The sequence below is a fragment of the Dictyostelium discoideum genome, assembly GCF_000004695.1.
Source record: "Dictyostelium discoideum AX4 chromosome 4 chromosome, whole genome shotgun sequence".
NCBI classification, from domain to species: Eukaryota; Evosea; class Eumycetozoa; order Dictyosteliales; family Dictyosteliaceae; genus Dictyostelium; species Dictyostelium discoideum.
This window is the reverse complement of record NC_007090.3, coordinates 475898-493478: the sequence shown is the minus strand read 5'-3', so window position 1 is coordinate 493478 and position 17581 is coordinate 475898. Positions and strand designations below refer to the sequence as shown.

The window sequence follows — 17581 nt, the reverse complement described above, 5'->3', positions numbered from 1 at the left end:
AACATACCGATATTAAAACTATTAATTTCTTTTGGATTTGATCATTTTGAAATATGCCAAAATTGTAAAAATACTGATCAAGATATTCAAGATATTTTTGATGATATTTATTTTTCGATGGCATACTTTAGTACTATTCCAGATAGTGTTAATGGTAAATTAATTAAAACAAATATTGCTTTATTAACAGAATTAATTTATAGTCAAGAAAAATTAAAGTTATTATTTAAAGTTGCCAATGCACCAGTTCCTACTGAAATTGAAAAAGCAGTCAACAAATTCATATTCAAAATGGATGATTATAAAACAAAATACAATTTAAAAAAAAATGAAATAGAATCCATTGAAAAGGTTGGAATAATTGATAAAAGTCAACTATCAGATTTTTCAATTATTGGTGAAGGTGGTTTCAGTACGGTTCATAAAGCCACATATATCAATCTTCAAAATACTATAACGCCAGTCGCAATAAAATCATTCAAAAATTATGATGACGATAGTTTTGAACGTATTTATAAAGAAGTATCAGTTCATCAATCATTGCAAGGTGAAAATATTTTGAAATTAATTGGTGTTTCAAAATTAAAATTTGGACTCTCTATTATCATCGAAAAATGCGATATGGATTTAAAAAACTTCATATCCTGTAACCAAATTAATTTAGATCTTTTCTTCATTTTATCGACACAGATGGTAAATTCTGTTTCTCAGGTTCATAACCACTATCCAGAAGCAGAAATAAATGTATATCATAGAGATATTAAATTAGAAAATTGGTTGGTATGTTAAAAATTTTTTTTTTTTTTTTTTTTTTTTCAATATTATTTATTTGTGATATTAATTCTTTTTTTATTTATTTATTTGTTTGTTAATTTTTAAAATATGATTTTATAGATAAAGACAATAGATGGAAACCATACAGTATTTATTTCTGATTTTGGATTATCAAGATCGAACACTGAATCTAACGGTTGTACATTACAGCAAATAAGAGGAACTAATCTACACATTGCACCAGAGTGCTATAAAGGATTTTTATTTTCTTCTCAATCTGATATCTTTTCTGTTGGTATTTCTTTGTATCAATTGGCCTACAAACTCGTATATGGCAAGTTTGTCCATCCTTACCATGAATACCAAATTGCAGATGAACCCGAAAACCTGAACATTATTCAGAATACTGGTTTAATTCCAACTATCCCTCCCAACTTACCATCACGATTAAAAAGATTGCTATTTTTAATGATGAGCAAAATGCCTGAAAGAAGACCATCAATTAAAGAGTGCATTGAAGAAATCCAAAAATGTAAAGAGGAATATGAATCAGATAGAACCAAATGGGATACTGAAATATCAGTACATGAAGATTACTCGTTACTCAATGAACAAATGATAAATCAATATCACTATATAAAATCTGATGTGTTGGATTACATTCGAGACTTTGATTTAAATCAAAATCCTCACGATAATTATGTCCAAGAATTGGAAAGTTTTGATTATTCAAGTTATTTCATTAAATGCAAATCTTTTAATGAAGATAGATAAAGAATTTCCACCTATTGTTACAGATCAATAAATAATCACCAATATTAAAATATTAATATTTCATTATACAATTTATCAATACTACCACACAATCAACTTAAAATTTTCACAAATAATTAATTAAGCAACAACAATATATCTTTTAATCGATAAACAAAGAATAAAACTTTTAATAAATTATTTTAAATAATAAATAAAATCTTTAAACAATTAATAATTAAGTTAATTATTGCTATTGTAATTTCATACCAATAATTAAAAATAATTATTCATAAAAAAAAAAAAAAAACTTTTACTTTAATTTATTAATTTTGATCTTAATTTATTTTCTGTTCAAACGTTTAAATTTTACTTTTTTTTTTTTTTTTTTTTTTTAATATCCAATTTCAAATATATAAGTATTAAAAATTAAATAAATCAAATAATAAAATTGTAATTAATGAATTGGTCAAAGAAAGAAAAAAAAAAAAAAAAAAAAGGCTTTTTACCTAAAGAATTGTGAACTTCAAAAGATCTGTTTGATTGTCACAATCAACTATTGATATTGAAAGAACTTTTAGTGGTTTGAATAATATGATAACCAAAAAAAAATAAAAAAATAAAAATAAAAAAAATAAAAATAAAAAAATAAAAATAAAAAAATAATAATAATAATTAAAAATAGAATTAAATATAATTCTATTTGTTTTTGTTTTAAAAATTATTTTAAATAATAATGAATAATTAAAAATAGAATTAAATAAAATTCCTTGAAAATTTAAAATATTAGATAATAATATATTTTTTTTAAAAAAAAAACACCACATTTTTCTCAAAATAAACTTATTTCAAACTCTTTAATTTTTTTTTTTAAAATTTCAAAATGTGATTCTTTTGGACTGAGCTAACCCTTGAGATTGATTGTAATGATTCTAAATAGTTTTTTTTTTTTTTTTTTTTTTTTTTTTTTTTTTAATTGTTTATTAGTTTATATAGTTCATTTATTATTTATTTATTTTAATAATACATACTGAATAACATTTTAGAAATTAATTTATTTGAGGAACCTAATGAATTCTGAAAAAAAAAAAAAATCCCTTTTTGTAAATATATTTTTTTTTTTTTTTTTTTTTAATGCTTCAATTATGAAAACAAAATAAAAACAATTAAAAAACTGGCACGATAATATCTGCCATTTATATATATATTGCTGGTTGTTGATTGTTGGATGTGTATATATCATATATTTAAATCTTTTAAATAAAATAAAAAATAAACCCCTTTTTCTCACATAATAAAATGAATGGGTAATTTTCCTATTTAAAAAAAAAAAATCATAATTATACAATATTTTTTGAGGGTGGTTGGATGTAAAAATTTCATCATTAAAGTGTTAAAAAAAATTTTGGCGCAAATTTGAAAGTAAATTGTTATTTAATCTTAAAACAATTGGATAACTGTTTATAAATAGTTTTTTATTGTTTTGGTTAAATTAATAGTTTTTAATATTAAAAAAAAAAAAATTTTTAATGAATTTTTTCACTACCTATACATAGTGTATTTTGCTGTAAAAATTCCCCACAACAATAAATAATGATAATAATAATAATTTAAAAGAAAGTATTAGAGAAAAAATTATTTAATATTTTTTATGCTAAATTTAATTTGCAACAATATCATCATCACTACCCACAATAAATTGTACTTTTGTTCTTAGGTGCAACAGAAACAATAATAAACAAAATTATTGACAAATTCACCATAAATTAATCAAAATAATCAAATTAAAAAGATATGAGTAAACCAAAAAAGAAAACAAATTAAGTTTTCCAAATCACTTATTGATGAAATTAAAGAATGTATTGATAACTTTGTTGATTAATCACGAGAATAAAAGCTGTAGTCTGGGCATCTGATAGTTTTGAAAATGATCATTAAAGAGTTATAAATTTCTGTTTATTGTCGTGCTTTTTTGCCATTCATCCACCTGGTCACTATCCGAAAATACAACGAATGATAAAAATAAATAACGAACAATCTATTAAGTGGATTAATCGAATTTCCAAATACAATAATAATAATAATAATAATAATAAAAAAAAAAAAAATTATAAATAAAAAAAAAAAAAATTTTTAAACTATTAATGTATTTATTTATTAATTTATGGTTTTTTTTTAAAGATTTGAAATGAATAATAATGAAATGATTAATATGATTAAAATTGATAATAATAGATTTTGAAAGATATTTCTAGCATCAGAGTATTGATGGATATCATCAGATTGAGTTAAATATTTGAATACTTTTGATATACCACTTTTACCATTGGTTGAAACATTGATAAATATCATTTCACCATTTTTAATATTATTAAATGTATAATTAGTTGCTTGAATAAAACATGTTATAATTGTATCATTAATATACTTTGCTTCATTACAATTTAAACTACTACTATTACCACTACCATTACCATTACCAATTATTGTAACTTTATCAATTGGATAATAGAAATCATTACCAATAATTGTTAAAATACCTCCTTGTTTTAAATTAATTATACTGGTTTGATTAATTGATGGTGATTTGTATATTAAATTAAATGTTGATACTATACTATTATCATTATTAAATAATAATTTACAAGTTTTATCATTTGGACCATTTAAATTAATGTTGCATTCTAATGATGTACTACTATTTTTTAATTTACATTCTTTTTCTATAATAATTTGTTCACCATTACATTCAATTGTAATATTTGTATTATTATTTAAATATTTACCAATAATAATGATATTACCACCATTTGTACCAAACAAGTTAGGAATCGATACATTTTTAAAAATTGGAAATGTATTAATAATTACTTTATTTGATAATAAACCACATACATTTAAATACAATTCACCAAGAATATTATACTCATCTTTCATTTGAAATGATATTGATTCATAACTACTATTATTAATTTCTTTACTAAGGGCTATTGATTGATTTGAAATAAAAATACTTGTTTCATTATATTTATTTACAAAACCTTTACAAATACAAGTAACAATTTCATTTGAATTTAAATTACATTTATTAATCAATGGTGATTCATATGAAAATGATGATTGATATATTTGATTACCAATTTCAATTTCATAATTAATAATACCACAATTATTTTCAATTAAAAATGAACATGATACAACACTTTCATTTACATTGGTTGAAATTGATTTACTTGTTTGATTTGATTTTTCATTAATTATTTTAATTGTTGGTATTAAATTAATATTACTTGAATTTACATAAAATAATGTAAAATTAATTAATTTATTAGCAACCAATGGAATTTCATTTATACTTGCATACAATTTTACATCTACATTGATTCCATTTGATTTGATTGAATTTGATTCGATTGAAAGATTGAAATTATAAATTTGATTTTGTATTTTTAATATTAAAATTGTTTCATCATTATTAATTGATTTAATTTGGCCAGAAACTTGTTTATCATTGATATGAATTTGAGTTGAATTAATATTACCAAAACAACCACCAATTATATGAATTTCATCATTTACTTGAGAGAATGTTGTAATATATGGAATATCATAATTTAATAATAATGTATTTGTATTTACAACCCCATTTATTGATACAGCAATTGGTGATGAATTATTAAATGTTGAATTTGATATTGGTTGTAAATTACATTTAATTTCATTTGAAGATGACGAAACAATTGAACAAATTGAATCACCAACTGTTACTGAAATATTAATATTATTAGATAATGATGGTGATGAAGTTAATCTATTACCATTGATTATTAATAAACCACCTTTTAATTTTGGAATACTATTTGAACTTATTGGAATTGGTGGATATGTAATTTGAAATTGATTTGACCAATAATCACAACAACCGACTTGAACATTCAATTTTGATGAGAATGGATCTGAATAATTAAATTTTAATTTAATAATTTCAAAATCAACTGAAATAATATCATTTGGATCAATAATATTATTATCAATTTTAACAGAAACCAAAATTGATTGATTGTAGAAATTTGTACCAGTTATATCAAGAAATGATTGATTAATATCAATTTTTTCAATGTTTGGCTCTTGATATGTAAAATTTAATCTTTCACGATTCTCCCAAATAATTGTTCTGTATCCACAACCTGGAAAAACTTTTAAAACTAAATTTATTCTATCTGGTGTTTTTGATTGAAACTTACCTGGAATTGTATATACTTCTACAGCATAATAAAACTGATCATCTTTATAGTGACTTTCAAATGGAACATAAATTCTTTCTTTTAACTCTAAATAATAACCACTTAATGTTGTATTTCCACCTCGTGTTTTTGGTTTAAACTCTGAAATTAAAAATGGACTTGGAAAATAAAATAACTCAACATCATAACCACACCTTTTAAAAGTACCATTATTTTCTGTACATGCAGATATTTTCTCTGAATACATTTGGGCATGATCAGATTCTTTCACTGGTAAAGTACAAGTTCTAATTGTATTATTTAAAACACAATTAAAACTCATATCATAACGACTTTTACCATTCCATAAAAATGAAATATTTGTATAATAATTTTCTCTTTCACGATATCTAATCACAAGAGAATCATTGTGACTTTCATAACCTAAAAAAATAATTAATAAATAATTAATAAATTAAAAAAAAGAGATATGAAAAAAATGATAAAAACAATTTACCCAAAGGAATGACATCATCATAAGAAATAGCAAATGAAAATAAATAAAAAAGTAAAGAAATTAAAATTATTTTCATTTAAAATAATTGATTTCTAATTTAAAGAATTATAAAATTGTTGAGAAAAATAATAGTAATAATAATATTAATAATAATAATAATAATAATAATAATAATAATAATAATAATAATAATAATAATAATAATAATAATAATAATAATAATAATAATAATAATAATAATAATAAATAATAATAATTATAAGAATAAATATAAAAAAAAAAAAAAATAAAAAAAATAAAAAAAAAAAAAAATAATAATAATATAATTTTTTTTAAAAATTAAAAAAGTTATATTTTTTTTAATCAAAATTAAAAAAAGAAAAGTGTGTGTGGGATGGGGTAAATCAATTTCAAACCCCTCAATGAGTCCAAATATAGGTACCCCTTTCTAAAAATAAAAAAATTCAAAAAAAGTGAAATATAAAAATGGGTTTGAAAATAAAAATAATTATTATTATTAAAAAAAATAACAACCCAATGATGATTTTAAAAAAAAATTGTGGTTAAATCACAAAGAAAAAGAATTAAATTATAATAATTATTATTTTTTTAATCTAAAATTATCATAAAACCATTAATTTTTAAATTTACAAAAAAAAAAAAATTAAATAAAATAAAAAAAGTATTAATTTTTAAAAAACAAAAAAAAATAATAATAAAATAAAATCAAAAAAATAATAAAAAAGTAGCAAATAATTAACCCAATACTTAATTAAACAATTTGATAAACATTCAAGAATGAAATATTATTTGTTAATAATTTTATTAATAACAATAGTATATTCAATTCTTGAGAGTATGTAATTAATTAGATTAATCAATATTAAAAGTAAAATATTAATTTTAAATTTTTTTTACAGATATAATAGATAAAGAATATATTACACTTTTTTATCAAGTAAATGAATCTTACATTTCCAAATATATATTCAAAGAAAAAAATGTAGATATTTTTGAATACAACTACAATTGTAATATTGATGGTGATTTAAGGATGTGTAATTTAACTACTGATAACAATTTTAAATTTCATGCTTTCGGAAGTGAACAAACTGAAAAAAAAACAGCAGATGGTATACAGTTTCCAGGGATTTTTTCAAATATCTTACCAATTTTTGAACCAGAATTAAAACCAGAAACTAAAGGAGGTAGTTTTCAATCCAATATTACATATTTTTTATTAACAACAAATCAGAACGCTCTTTTCCAAAATGATTATGAAAAAATCGATTTTTTGATATCTCCAAATGGAAAAAACGGTTCTGAATATTTAATGATTTTTCCAAGTGGTTGTGGATTTTTTAAAATTTTTGGTCTTTCGTTTGTTTATAATTCATCATACCAAAATCCATATATAGAAAAAGTAGAAATAAATAAAAAAACTGTGACACTAATTGGCTCTAATTTCTGTACTGAAATGTATCCAAAAGAAATTTTAATCAACAATCAAAAAATTAAAAATGAACAAATTATTAAAAATGATCATGAATATATTGAATTTATTTTTGAATATTCAGAATTCTTTTGTACTTCATTTACAATTCAATTAATTGCAAGTAAAGTACCTTCAAATAAAATGGATTTAGTATATCCTCCAGTATTAAATTCAATTAATAGTATTCCAAGAAACAAAAATGCTACAATTAATATCAATGGAGAAAGATTAACATCGAATTCTTCAATTATTATAGCAGAGGTTAAAATAGGAGATTACCCATGTTCAATTATTACACTTTCACCAAATAATATTACTTGTTATATGGCTCATAGAATTTTAGATAACAACTTACCAGTTACCGTAAACATAGATGGTATTACCAACCAAAACAAAATATATTTCAACTATGACTCAACGCTTATTTCATCTTATAGTATTTCCAATGGTGTCTTGACAATATATGGCCAATGTCTTGGTGAAGTAGGATCAGTAACTATATTTAATGATAAAATCCCAATTAGTTTACAAAACCTTCAAATTAATGATAATGAGACTGTTATGTCATTCACCATTCCAGAAGCAATGTCCTATATTAATATATCGGTGAAATCTTATGAAAAACAATCAAACAGTTATTTTATTGGCTTATCATTCATAACTAAGTTTGTTACTCAACCAATGGTAAATGGATCAAATTGCATTGTTAAATTTTTTAATTCAAGTTATGATGAAAATAAAGAAAATCCGATACTATCAATCTATTCAGATTTTGGTGATGAATTTAAATCAACGGGAACACTCATTGGTAAAAATTCAAATGATTTAGATTATTCGTTTTTCATTGTGCCAGGTTGTGGTAAAAAAGGTTACAATATAAATTTTGAAAATAAATCATACCAATCAACATTTAATTATAAAAAACCAATTATAGAATCATGTTACACAAAGGATGAATTCATAATCTGTACTGGTGAATTTAACAATTATGGCTTTTATAATAATACATTTATTACATTCTCGAACCAATCACTTTCTCCAATAAAAATAAGTTCCAATGAAATTACAACCAAAAAGGAACCATATTTTACAAGTGACCTAATTACAATCTGTTGTTGTGGTATTATTTCTGATCCATATGAATTAACCATTAAACCTACCATTAAGGGTGCAATTTCAAAACCATTTGATAATAATGGTAGTATAGTGTTTATAGATGGAGAAAATTTTCATTCAAAACAAAATGTTTCTCTTGAATGTGGTAATTATAAATTTGGTTGTACATATTTAAATCATTCTTCTTTTTCATGTGATTCCACATGTCAAAGTGAAGATTACTTTTGTCCTCATGTTGAACAATGCATTATTAATTCAATGGATCAATCAATTAGTTTTAATATAACATTTAATGGACCAACAATAAATAAAGTTGGCACAATAAGCAATTATCAAAAGGACCATTGGGTATTAGCTCTATCCGGTTTCAATTTTTATCCACTAAAAACAAGTCTCATAATTGATGGCCAGAAAAGATGCACAATATCATATAGTTTTTCAACAGAAATAGGTTGTGCAATTGCAAATGATATATTGCTAAATTTCTTTTTACCTAGAATAAACTCAACATTTGAAATTAATGTCACTTCAAATCAAATAGTTCATATCTCTAGGTATAATTTAATATTCCAAAATATTTCAGAAAAAGAATATATATATATCAACAATAACACCAAATCTCAAGAAGAAAGTTCTCGAGTAGATTGGAAAAAAATTGTAATATCATTAGTTACAATAATTTTTGCACCACTATTATTTATTTTTTTAATTATTTTCTTTAAAATACCAGAACGTTTCTTTATGTCAATTAAAAGGGAAAGAATAATTGAAAATGTAGAAAACAATCATTCTACAAAAGGAGATGAATATTTACAAACGAGGGAAGTTTATAATAATCAAAGAATGATTTTTTTGGATATGTATGACAATATTATAATGGCTGAAGATCCATTAAGAATTCCAAAAAATAATAACCTTAGAAATAGAAATTCCAAAAATAAAAATAATAACAACAATGATTTAGCTTGTTCATCAATTAATAATAGTAGTGATAGTAACAGTAACACTATCATTAATAGTAATAATAACAACAATAATACTATCGGCGATGTTGCTTTTTCATCAAATAATAAAATCAATAATAATAATATTAGTAATAATAATAACAATGATGTAGCTTGCTCATCAAATAATAATAAAACCAATTATAATAATAATAATATTAGTAATAATAATAACAATAATGTAGCTTGCTCATCAATTAATAATAAAACCAATAATAATAATATTAGTAATAATAATAACAATGATGTTGCTTGCTCATCAAATAATAATAAAATCAATAATAATAATATTAGTAATAATAAAAACAATGATGTAGCTTGCTCGTCAAATAATAATAAAATCAATAATAATAATATTAGTAATAATAATAACAAAGATGTAGCTTGCTCATCAAATAATAATAAAATCAATAATAATAATAATATTAGTAATAATAATAAAAATGATGTAGCTTGCTCATCAAATAATAATAAAACCAATAATGATTTAGCTCGTTCATCAATTAATAATAATAAAACCAATAATATTAATAGTAGTAATAATAACAACAATAATACTATCGGTGATGTTGCTTGCTCATCAAATAATAATAATAAAATCAATAATAATAATTAGTAATAATAAAAACAATGATGTAGCTTGCTCATCAAATAATAATAAAACCAATAATAATAATATTAGTAATAATAATAACAATGATGTGGCTTGCTCATCAAATAATAAAAAAAATAATTAATATAATAATAATAATAAAATAAAATATTGCTCTTCTTTAAAATATTTTAAAGAAGTAATTCATAATTATTAGCATTCCAATATAAAATATTACAAAAAAAAGAAATTCAAAAAATAAAAAAAGTTAAAAGATAAAACTCAAAAAATAAAAAAAAGATATAACTTTGGTGTTCAATAAAAAAATAAAAAAAAATAAAGAATCAACTTTCTTAGATTACCAATTTAGCTATTTAAAACTAGAATCAACTAGATCACAAATTAGATTTATAGATGAATTAAAAGCAATTGTATAAAAAGAAAGAATTATTTTATTTTGAAAAACCAGAATTTGATAACAGTTAATTATAAAAAAAAAAAAAAAAATAAAAAAATTAAAACAATAATAATCTAATTATTAATTCTTTTCTTTATTTTTTAAAAAATTTTATTTAAAGTTTTCATTCTTGACATTTTATTATTGACAAAAGATATTGTTTAATTTCAGATTCTGAAAAAAATAATTTTGTTTTCTTCAAAAAAACGAATTTATCATTTTCTTGAACAAATTTTTTAACTTGGTTCATTAATTTCAATTGTTGTGAAATTATTGAATCAGTGAGTAATGATTTTTCTTTTTGTATAATAGCACTATTTACTTGCCATTTGGTTTTATCATTTTCATATTCAGTCTTTAGTGTTATGAGTCTTTCTACACATTCTTCAGAATTTGGACGACATGTATAGATTCTATTCATTGTTGAGAACAAGAACTCTTTAAAAGAATCAGGTAAAAATGTTGGTACAATTGGTACTAAAAAGTTCTCTAAAGCAACAACTGTTTTGAAGTATTCCATTTTTGAAATTTTGAATTCATAAAATGGGTTTTCCATTTTGCCATAAACAACTTTATAAAGCAACATCATAAATGATACACCCAAAGAGTATATATCTGATTTTTCATTATATAAGATATTATCATTTAATTCTGGTGGAATAAATACTGATGTTCCTCTATATTTCTGAAGAGTATTTTCATTTGTTTCACTATTCTCTCTTGATAAACCAAAATCAGATAAAACGACCACCAATTCATCTTTAGTTTTTTTAACCTAAAATAAATAAATAAAAATACAAAGAGTTAAATTAAATTATAATATTAAAATGAAAAATGAAAAAGTATTAAAATAATATACATACTAACCAGTTGTGTGGTTTAATATCACGATGGAATATTTCATTTAAATGACATTTGTGTAGATTTCTAATTGTTATAACCATTTTAAGAGCCAATTCAAAAAATAAATCGAAATCGATATTATTATTTTGAATATAGTCATGTAAACTACAATCAAATCTTTCAATTATAATACCAAATCCAACATTTAACTTTACGCATCCAAATAACTTTGGACCACAAATACCATTAATCTTTTGATGAATAGCCAACTCTTTATATACTTCAACCAATTTTGATTTATAGAATTGAGTTGGTATTTTGATTGCAACTGGTATTGAAATTTCATTACCTTGACTATCAATCTCTTTTAATACACCTGAATAAACGGTACCATTACCACCACGACCGAGTTCATTTCTTCTTTCAATGGAGACTTGACCAATTGGATAGATATTTATTTTAGAAATTTCATTGAGGTAACGTGGTTTGATTTCAGTTAATTTAACAAAGTCACACATTTGATAATTATAAACAAAGAAAAAATCTTCAATTTCTTTTGGAATTGGTGGTAATTTATATTCATCAATTGTTTGGATGATTGATTCTTTTGAAAAATTACCCAAAATAAATTGAATGAAAAACAATTTAATGTATTCTCTACCTGCAGATTTTAAACCAATTTCTACGATTTTTTCATATTCTGAATTAATTAATTCGACAAATTGAAGTGTTTCTAGGCTTAATTGGGTAATTTGGCATATTCTCTTTAATTTTGAGATCAAATTAATATCAACGGTAATTAAATATTTCACCATATCAACTCTACCCTCTTCTAAACATTTTACTAGTAACTCATCTTTACCATTATCATCAATGAACATAACATTTCTTGAAATTAATTCATGCATTATTTTTAAACCAAGGCATTGGTTTTTTAAAGTTGAAAATAGTGCAATTTCCTTATTATTATTCCTTGCTTCAATCGTTTCCTTTCCCAAACATTTTAAATTTTCAATATCAGATTCTAAATTTATTTTTGATTCTCTTTTTTCACAAAAAACATGAATAAAAGTATTACCACTAACTTTATCTTGTTTTAAGAAATAATTTTTATTACAATTGAAATCAATTGAATAATCAATAATATCATTGTATCTCCTTTTATAAAAAAAAAAAAAAAAAAAAAAAAAAAAAAGAAAAAAAAAAAAAAATATTAGAATTTTTTAAATTATTTTTTTATTAAAAAATAATACAAATAATAATAAAATAATAATAATAATAATAATAATAATAATAATAAAAATAAAAATAATAATAATAATAATAATAATAATAATAATTATAGTAATAATAATAAAAAAAAAATAAATAAAAAAAAATTAAAAAAAAAAAGAATTTAAAATGTTTTTTTTCATGAAAAAAAAAAAAAAAAAAAAAGAATTTAAAATGTTTTTACTTACGAAAATTTTGGTTGTAATTTTAACTTTGAAATTGATTTAATTATTGGTTTTTTATGTACTTTAATTTTGGGTTTTGAAATATTATTCTTGATTTTATCTTCATTATTTACTGTTTCAACAGTGATTGTTTCCTGAGATCTATGAATTTCAATAACCTCAATTGCTTTTTTATTAAAACAATTTTTCCAATTTTGAGATGTCATGGCTTTGTTTTAAAAAAAGGTTTTAAAAATTTTAATAATTTTAATATTTTATTTATAGAAAAAAAGAAAAATAATAAAAATAATAATTACAAATATAATTAAAAATAGAAAAATTAAATGTAAAAAAAAAAATAATTAAAATAATAATAGTTAAAAAATATAATTAAAAAAAAAAAATAATTAAAAAATTATAATTAAAAAAAGAAAATTAATATTAAATATATTTAAAAATAAATTTAAAAAAAAAACAAATAAAAAAAAAAAAATGTACAAGTAAAAAAAAAAAGGGAGAAGAGAAAACAGGTCATTATTATTTTGAGCGCACTATCAATTACTATTGAAAATTACCCCTACTATCTTAGATCTCCTCTATGCAAACACCACAAAAAAAAAAAAAAAAAAAAAAAAAAAAAAAACCCTTTTATATTCAAAAAAAAAAAATATATAAATTTATATAGTGATTTTCACCACCATCAATTAAAAAGGATATATTAGTGGTTGTGTTAAAAAATACATAATTTATTTAAATAAAAATTAAAAAAAATAATTTAAAAAATTATAAAAAAAAAAAAGACCCCTTTTATATTCAAAAGAATTTTATATATTTGTATGGTATAGTGATTTTCACCACCATCATTAAAAAGGATATATTATTGGTTGTGTTAAAAAGTATGTAAAAAATAAAATATGAATAAAAATTATAAAAATAAATTATAAATTATTCAAAAATTAAAAATATGGATTTCTTTTTTTAAATTTAAAAATAAAAAAAAAAAAAAAAAAATATTAACCGTGTTTCACATTCTAATTAAAATAATAATTTTATGGTGGCTTTCAAGATGATATCGCAATTTCAAGGCATTTGGATTTGTTGTCTAAAATCCAACCTAATGATTGCTAATCAATAACATCCAAACTGTTTAATTTAAAATTTATACTAATGGGGTTTCGTGTGAAAATAAATAAAAAAAATAAAAAAATGAATAAATGAAGAAGCACACTATTTTTTTTTTATATTTTTTAAAGATTTTTTTTTTAATTATTATCTTATTTTTAAATAATATTTGTTAATTTAAAAAAAAACTCTTACAACTTTTATTAAAATTAAAGATAAATTATTATATTTTAATATTTTATTAAGTTTTTGGCCACTTTAATGATGAAATTTTTAAAACCAAATACGTTTTTAATTATTATAATAAGATAATACATAAGAATGTTATAAATTGCATTAATCTGGTTTAAATTTTTAAAAGATTTATTATAAAAATGTAACTTTAATTATCTTTAAAAAAATAGAAAAAAAAAAAAATTATAAAATATATTAAAAAATTTAAATATTTTATTATTTTATTAAAATAAAAGAAATCTTAAAAAATATAATAAAAAATAATACTATTATAAATTTTATTAATTATAACCATTATTATTTTTTGTAAAATATTAATAAAGGGGGAATTCACATCATCTACAATATTCAAAACATTTATTATACTAACAATAATTAATAATAAAGTCAATAATAATAAAAATTTAAATAGTAATAGTAAATAATCTCAGTAATAAAACAAAATTTAAAATCAATAACAAATTTTATTCAATAAGATTAAATAATTCAGTTTATAAAATGTCAGAAGATAATAATAATAACAATAATAATAATATCGATAATAATGAACAATAGCAACTATTAATCAATAAACAATAACAACGACAACAACTGCAACAACTACACCACAAATTAGATAATATGACACCACCTTCCTCACCACTCTATCTCTACCAATTAACTCAACCTCAATAACAACATGGTATAAAGAAATCATTGAATCACTCTGTAACAGACCAGCAGATGTTACAAAAAACCATCAATTTTGTAGTAAAGAACATATGTTTTTTTTCCATTGAACATTCTGTATAATCTATAAATCACTGCCAATTAATCAAACTAGTATAATTTATTTAAAACAAGGAGGTATTTTAACCAATATTGGTAATGATTTCTATTATCTAATTGATAAAGTTATAATACTTGGTAGTATTGGTAGTGGTAGTGGTAATAATTATAGTAGTGATATTTAAAGTATATTAATGATACAATGATTAATACATTTAATAATATTAAAAATGGTGAAATGATATTTATCAATGTTACAACCAATGGTAAAAGTGGTATCAAAAGTATTCCAATATTTAACTCAATCTGATGATTCTCATCAATACTCTGACACGAGAAATATATTTCAAAATCTATTATTATCAATTTCAACAATTCACATTATTCATTTCAAATAAATAAATAAATAAATAAATTAACAAATAAATATAATTTAATAATTTTTTTATTTATTGTTGTTGGTGTTGCTATTGGTTATTGAAACATTGAATTTAATAACCAAACATGCAAATTAGTAGTAGTAGTAGTAGTAGTAGTAGTAGTAGTAGTAGTAGTAGTATACTCGAATAGCACAAAAAGTACAATTCATTAAATTTAACAGAATTCTCTTTAAATTCCTTTTCCCAAATTAATTTCTAATCCTAACCTTAAAAAAAAAAAAAAAAAAAAATTTATACTTAAAAATAAAAAAATGAACAAAAACAAAGTGATTTAATAATAAAAAAAAAAAAAAAATTTAAAATAATAATGAATAATTAAAACTAGAATTAAGTCGAATTACTTTAAAATTTAAAATATATTATTTTTTTAAAAAAAAAAACACCATATTTTTCTCAAAATAAACTTATTTTGAACCTTTAATTTTTTTTTTTAAAATTCAAAATGAATATAATTAAATATTTATTTAATATATATTTAATTTTCATATATTCCATGAGGATTTTAATGAATTATTAGTGAAATCATAAATCTTTGAAAATTTATTGAGTGGTTGAAATTTCAATATTTAATAAACCTGGAATTCCAATATTAACATCAAGTGCTGCATTATTATTTGATTGATTAGTTCCTACTGAAATTGAAGAAATCTGATTCTTTTGGGCTGAGCTGACCCTTGAGATTGATTGTAATGATTCTAAATAATTTTTTTTTAAATTGTTAGTTCTCTTTATTAATTTATTCAATTAAAAATACATACTGAATAACATTTTAGAATTTAATTTATTGAGGAACTTGTTGAATTCTGTAAAAAAAAAAATCCTTTTTATATAAATTTTTTTTTTTTTTTTTTTTTTTTTTTTTTTTTTTTTAATGATTTAATTATGAAAATAAAATAAAAACAAAATTTAAAATGGCACAATAATATCGGCCGTATGTTGGTTGTTTATTGTTGGTTGTGTATATATCATATATTTAAATCTTTTAAATAAAAAATATATAAAACCCCTTTTTTTTCATATAATAAAATGAACGGGTAATTTATGTATTTAAAAAATTGCACAATATTTTTTAAGGGTGGTGAAAAGTAATTTTATGCGGCGATGGTGGGTTTATCGAATCTTTTTTTTTTTACTTTTATTTATTTTCTATCCCCTGAATATTTTTGAATTAAATTTTTTTTTTTTATTCGTTTTTGTTATTTACTTTTATTTGAATAAAATCCTATGAAATTTCAAAAAAATTAAAAAAAAAAAAGGTAATGCATATATTTCAATTGTTTAAAATATTATTATCATTATTAAAATAATTATTTATTATTATTTTTATTATTATTATTATTATTATTATTATTATTATATTATTATTATTATTATTATTATTATTATTATTATTATTATTATTATTATTATTATTACTACTATTTAAATAATTACTACTTTTATAATAATTATTTTTATTCAAAGAATATCGATCATCTGATAAAACTTTTTTCCATTATGGAGATAAGAGAAGTCGATGTTCTTTGGTGAAACCCTAGGTCATTATTAATAAAAAAATTAAAATTTTGTATCTGCTATATATTTTTTTTTATAATCATAATTTATTATTTTTATTTTGAATGGTGACCGATTTTTGTTTCTGTTAAAATTGATAATAATTTTATTGATCCAAATGATATTATTTCTGTAGATTTTCAAATTATTCAGATCAACTCTCATGAAAATTAAATGCTCAAATAGGTTGTTGTGATTATTGGTCAAATAAATTTTCAAATTACATATCCACCAATTCCATCAAGTGTAAATA

At 20.5% G+C, this 17581-nt stretch overlaps 5 protein-coding genes and 1 pseudogene across 5 annotated transcripts in view; 3 read left to right on the top strand and 3 right to left on the bottom strand.

The window, feature by feature from the left end:
- DDB_G0283337 (ankyrin repeat-containing protein) overlaps positions 1-1548 on the top strand; it is a gene marked incomplete at both ends in the record, with an annotated part of 3634 nt that extends 2086 nt beyond the window's left edge. Inside the window, 2 exons of the mRNA XM_634060.1 lie at positions 1-780; positions 895-1548. The exon at positions 1-780 is cut by the window's left edge and continues 352 nt beyond it. Coding sequence (XP_639152.1) covers positions 1-780; positions 895-1548 — 1434 coding nt within the window. The remainder of the gene's footprint in view (positions 781-894) is intronic.
- Positions 1549-3702: 2154 nt separating this feature from the next.
- On the bottom strand, positions 3703-6343 carry tgrI1 (IPT/TIG domain-containing protein; the record flags this gene model as incomplete). Its single annotated transcript, XM_634059.1, has 2 exons — positions 3703-6194; positions 6268-6343. The coding sequence occupies 2 exons, from the start codon at positions 6341-6343 to the stop codon at positions 3703-3705; spliced, it is 2568 nt and encodes an 855-aa protein (XP_639151.1).
- Positions 6344-7065: 722 nt separating this feature from the next.
- Positions 7066-10498, top strand: tgrH1 (IPT/TIG domain-containing protein; the record flags this gene model as incomplete). The annotated part of the gene is made up of 2 exons (XM_634058.1): positions 7066-7123; positions 7188-10498. The coding sequence occupies 2 exons, from the start codon at positions 7066-7068 to the stop codon at positions 10496-10498; spliced, it is 3369 nt and encodes a 1122-aa protein (XP_639150.1).
- A 557-nt stretch (positions 10499-11055) lies between these two features.
- DDB_G0283301 (hypothetical protein) lies at positions 11056-13437 on the bottom strand (the record flags this gene model as incomplete). Its single annotated transcript, XM_634057.1, has 3 exons — positions 11056-11706; positions 11795-12932; positions 13235-13437. 3 exons carry the CDS (start codon positions 13435-13437, stop codon positions 11056-11058), a joined length of 1992 nt encoding a protein of 663 aa, XP_639149.1.
- A 1952-nt stretch (positions 13438-15389) lies between these two features.
- DDB_G0283299 lies at positions 15390-15732 on the top strand (annotated as a pseudogene; the record flags this gene model as incomplete).
- Positions 15733-16314: 582 nt separating this feature from the next.
- On the bottom strand, positions 16315-16542 carry DDB_G0283295 (hypothetical protein; the record flags this gene model as incomplete). Its single annotated transcript, XM_634054.2, has 2 exons — positions 16315-16469; positions 16533-16542. The coding sequence occupies 2 exons, from the start codon at positions 16540-16542 to the stop codon at positions 16315-16317; spliced, it is 165 nt and encodes a 54-aa protein (XP_639146.2).
- Positions 16543-17581: the final 1039 nt, after the last annotated feature.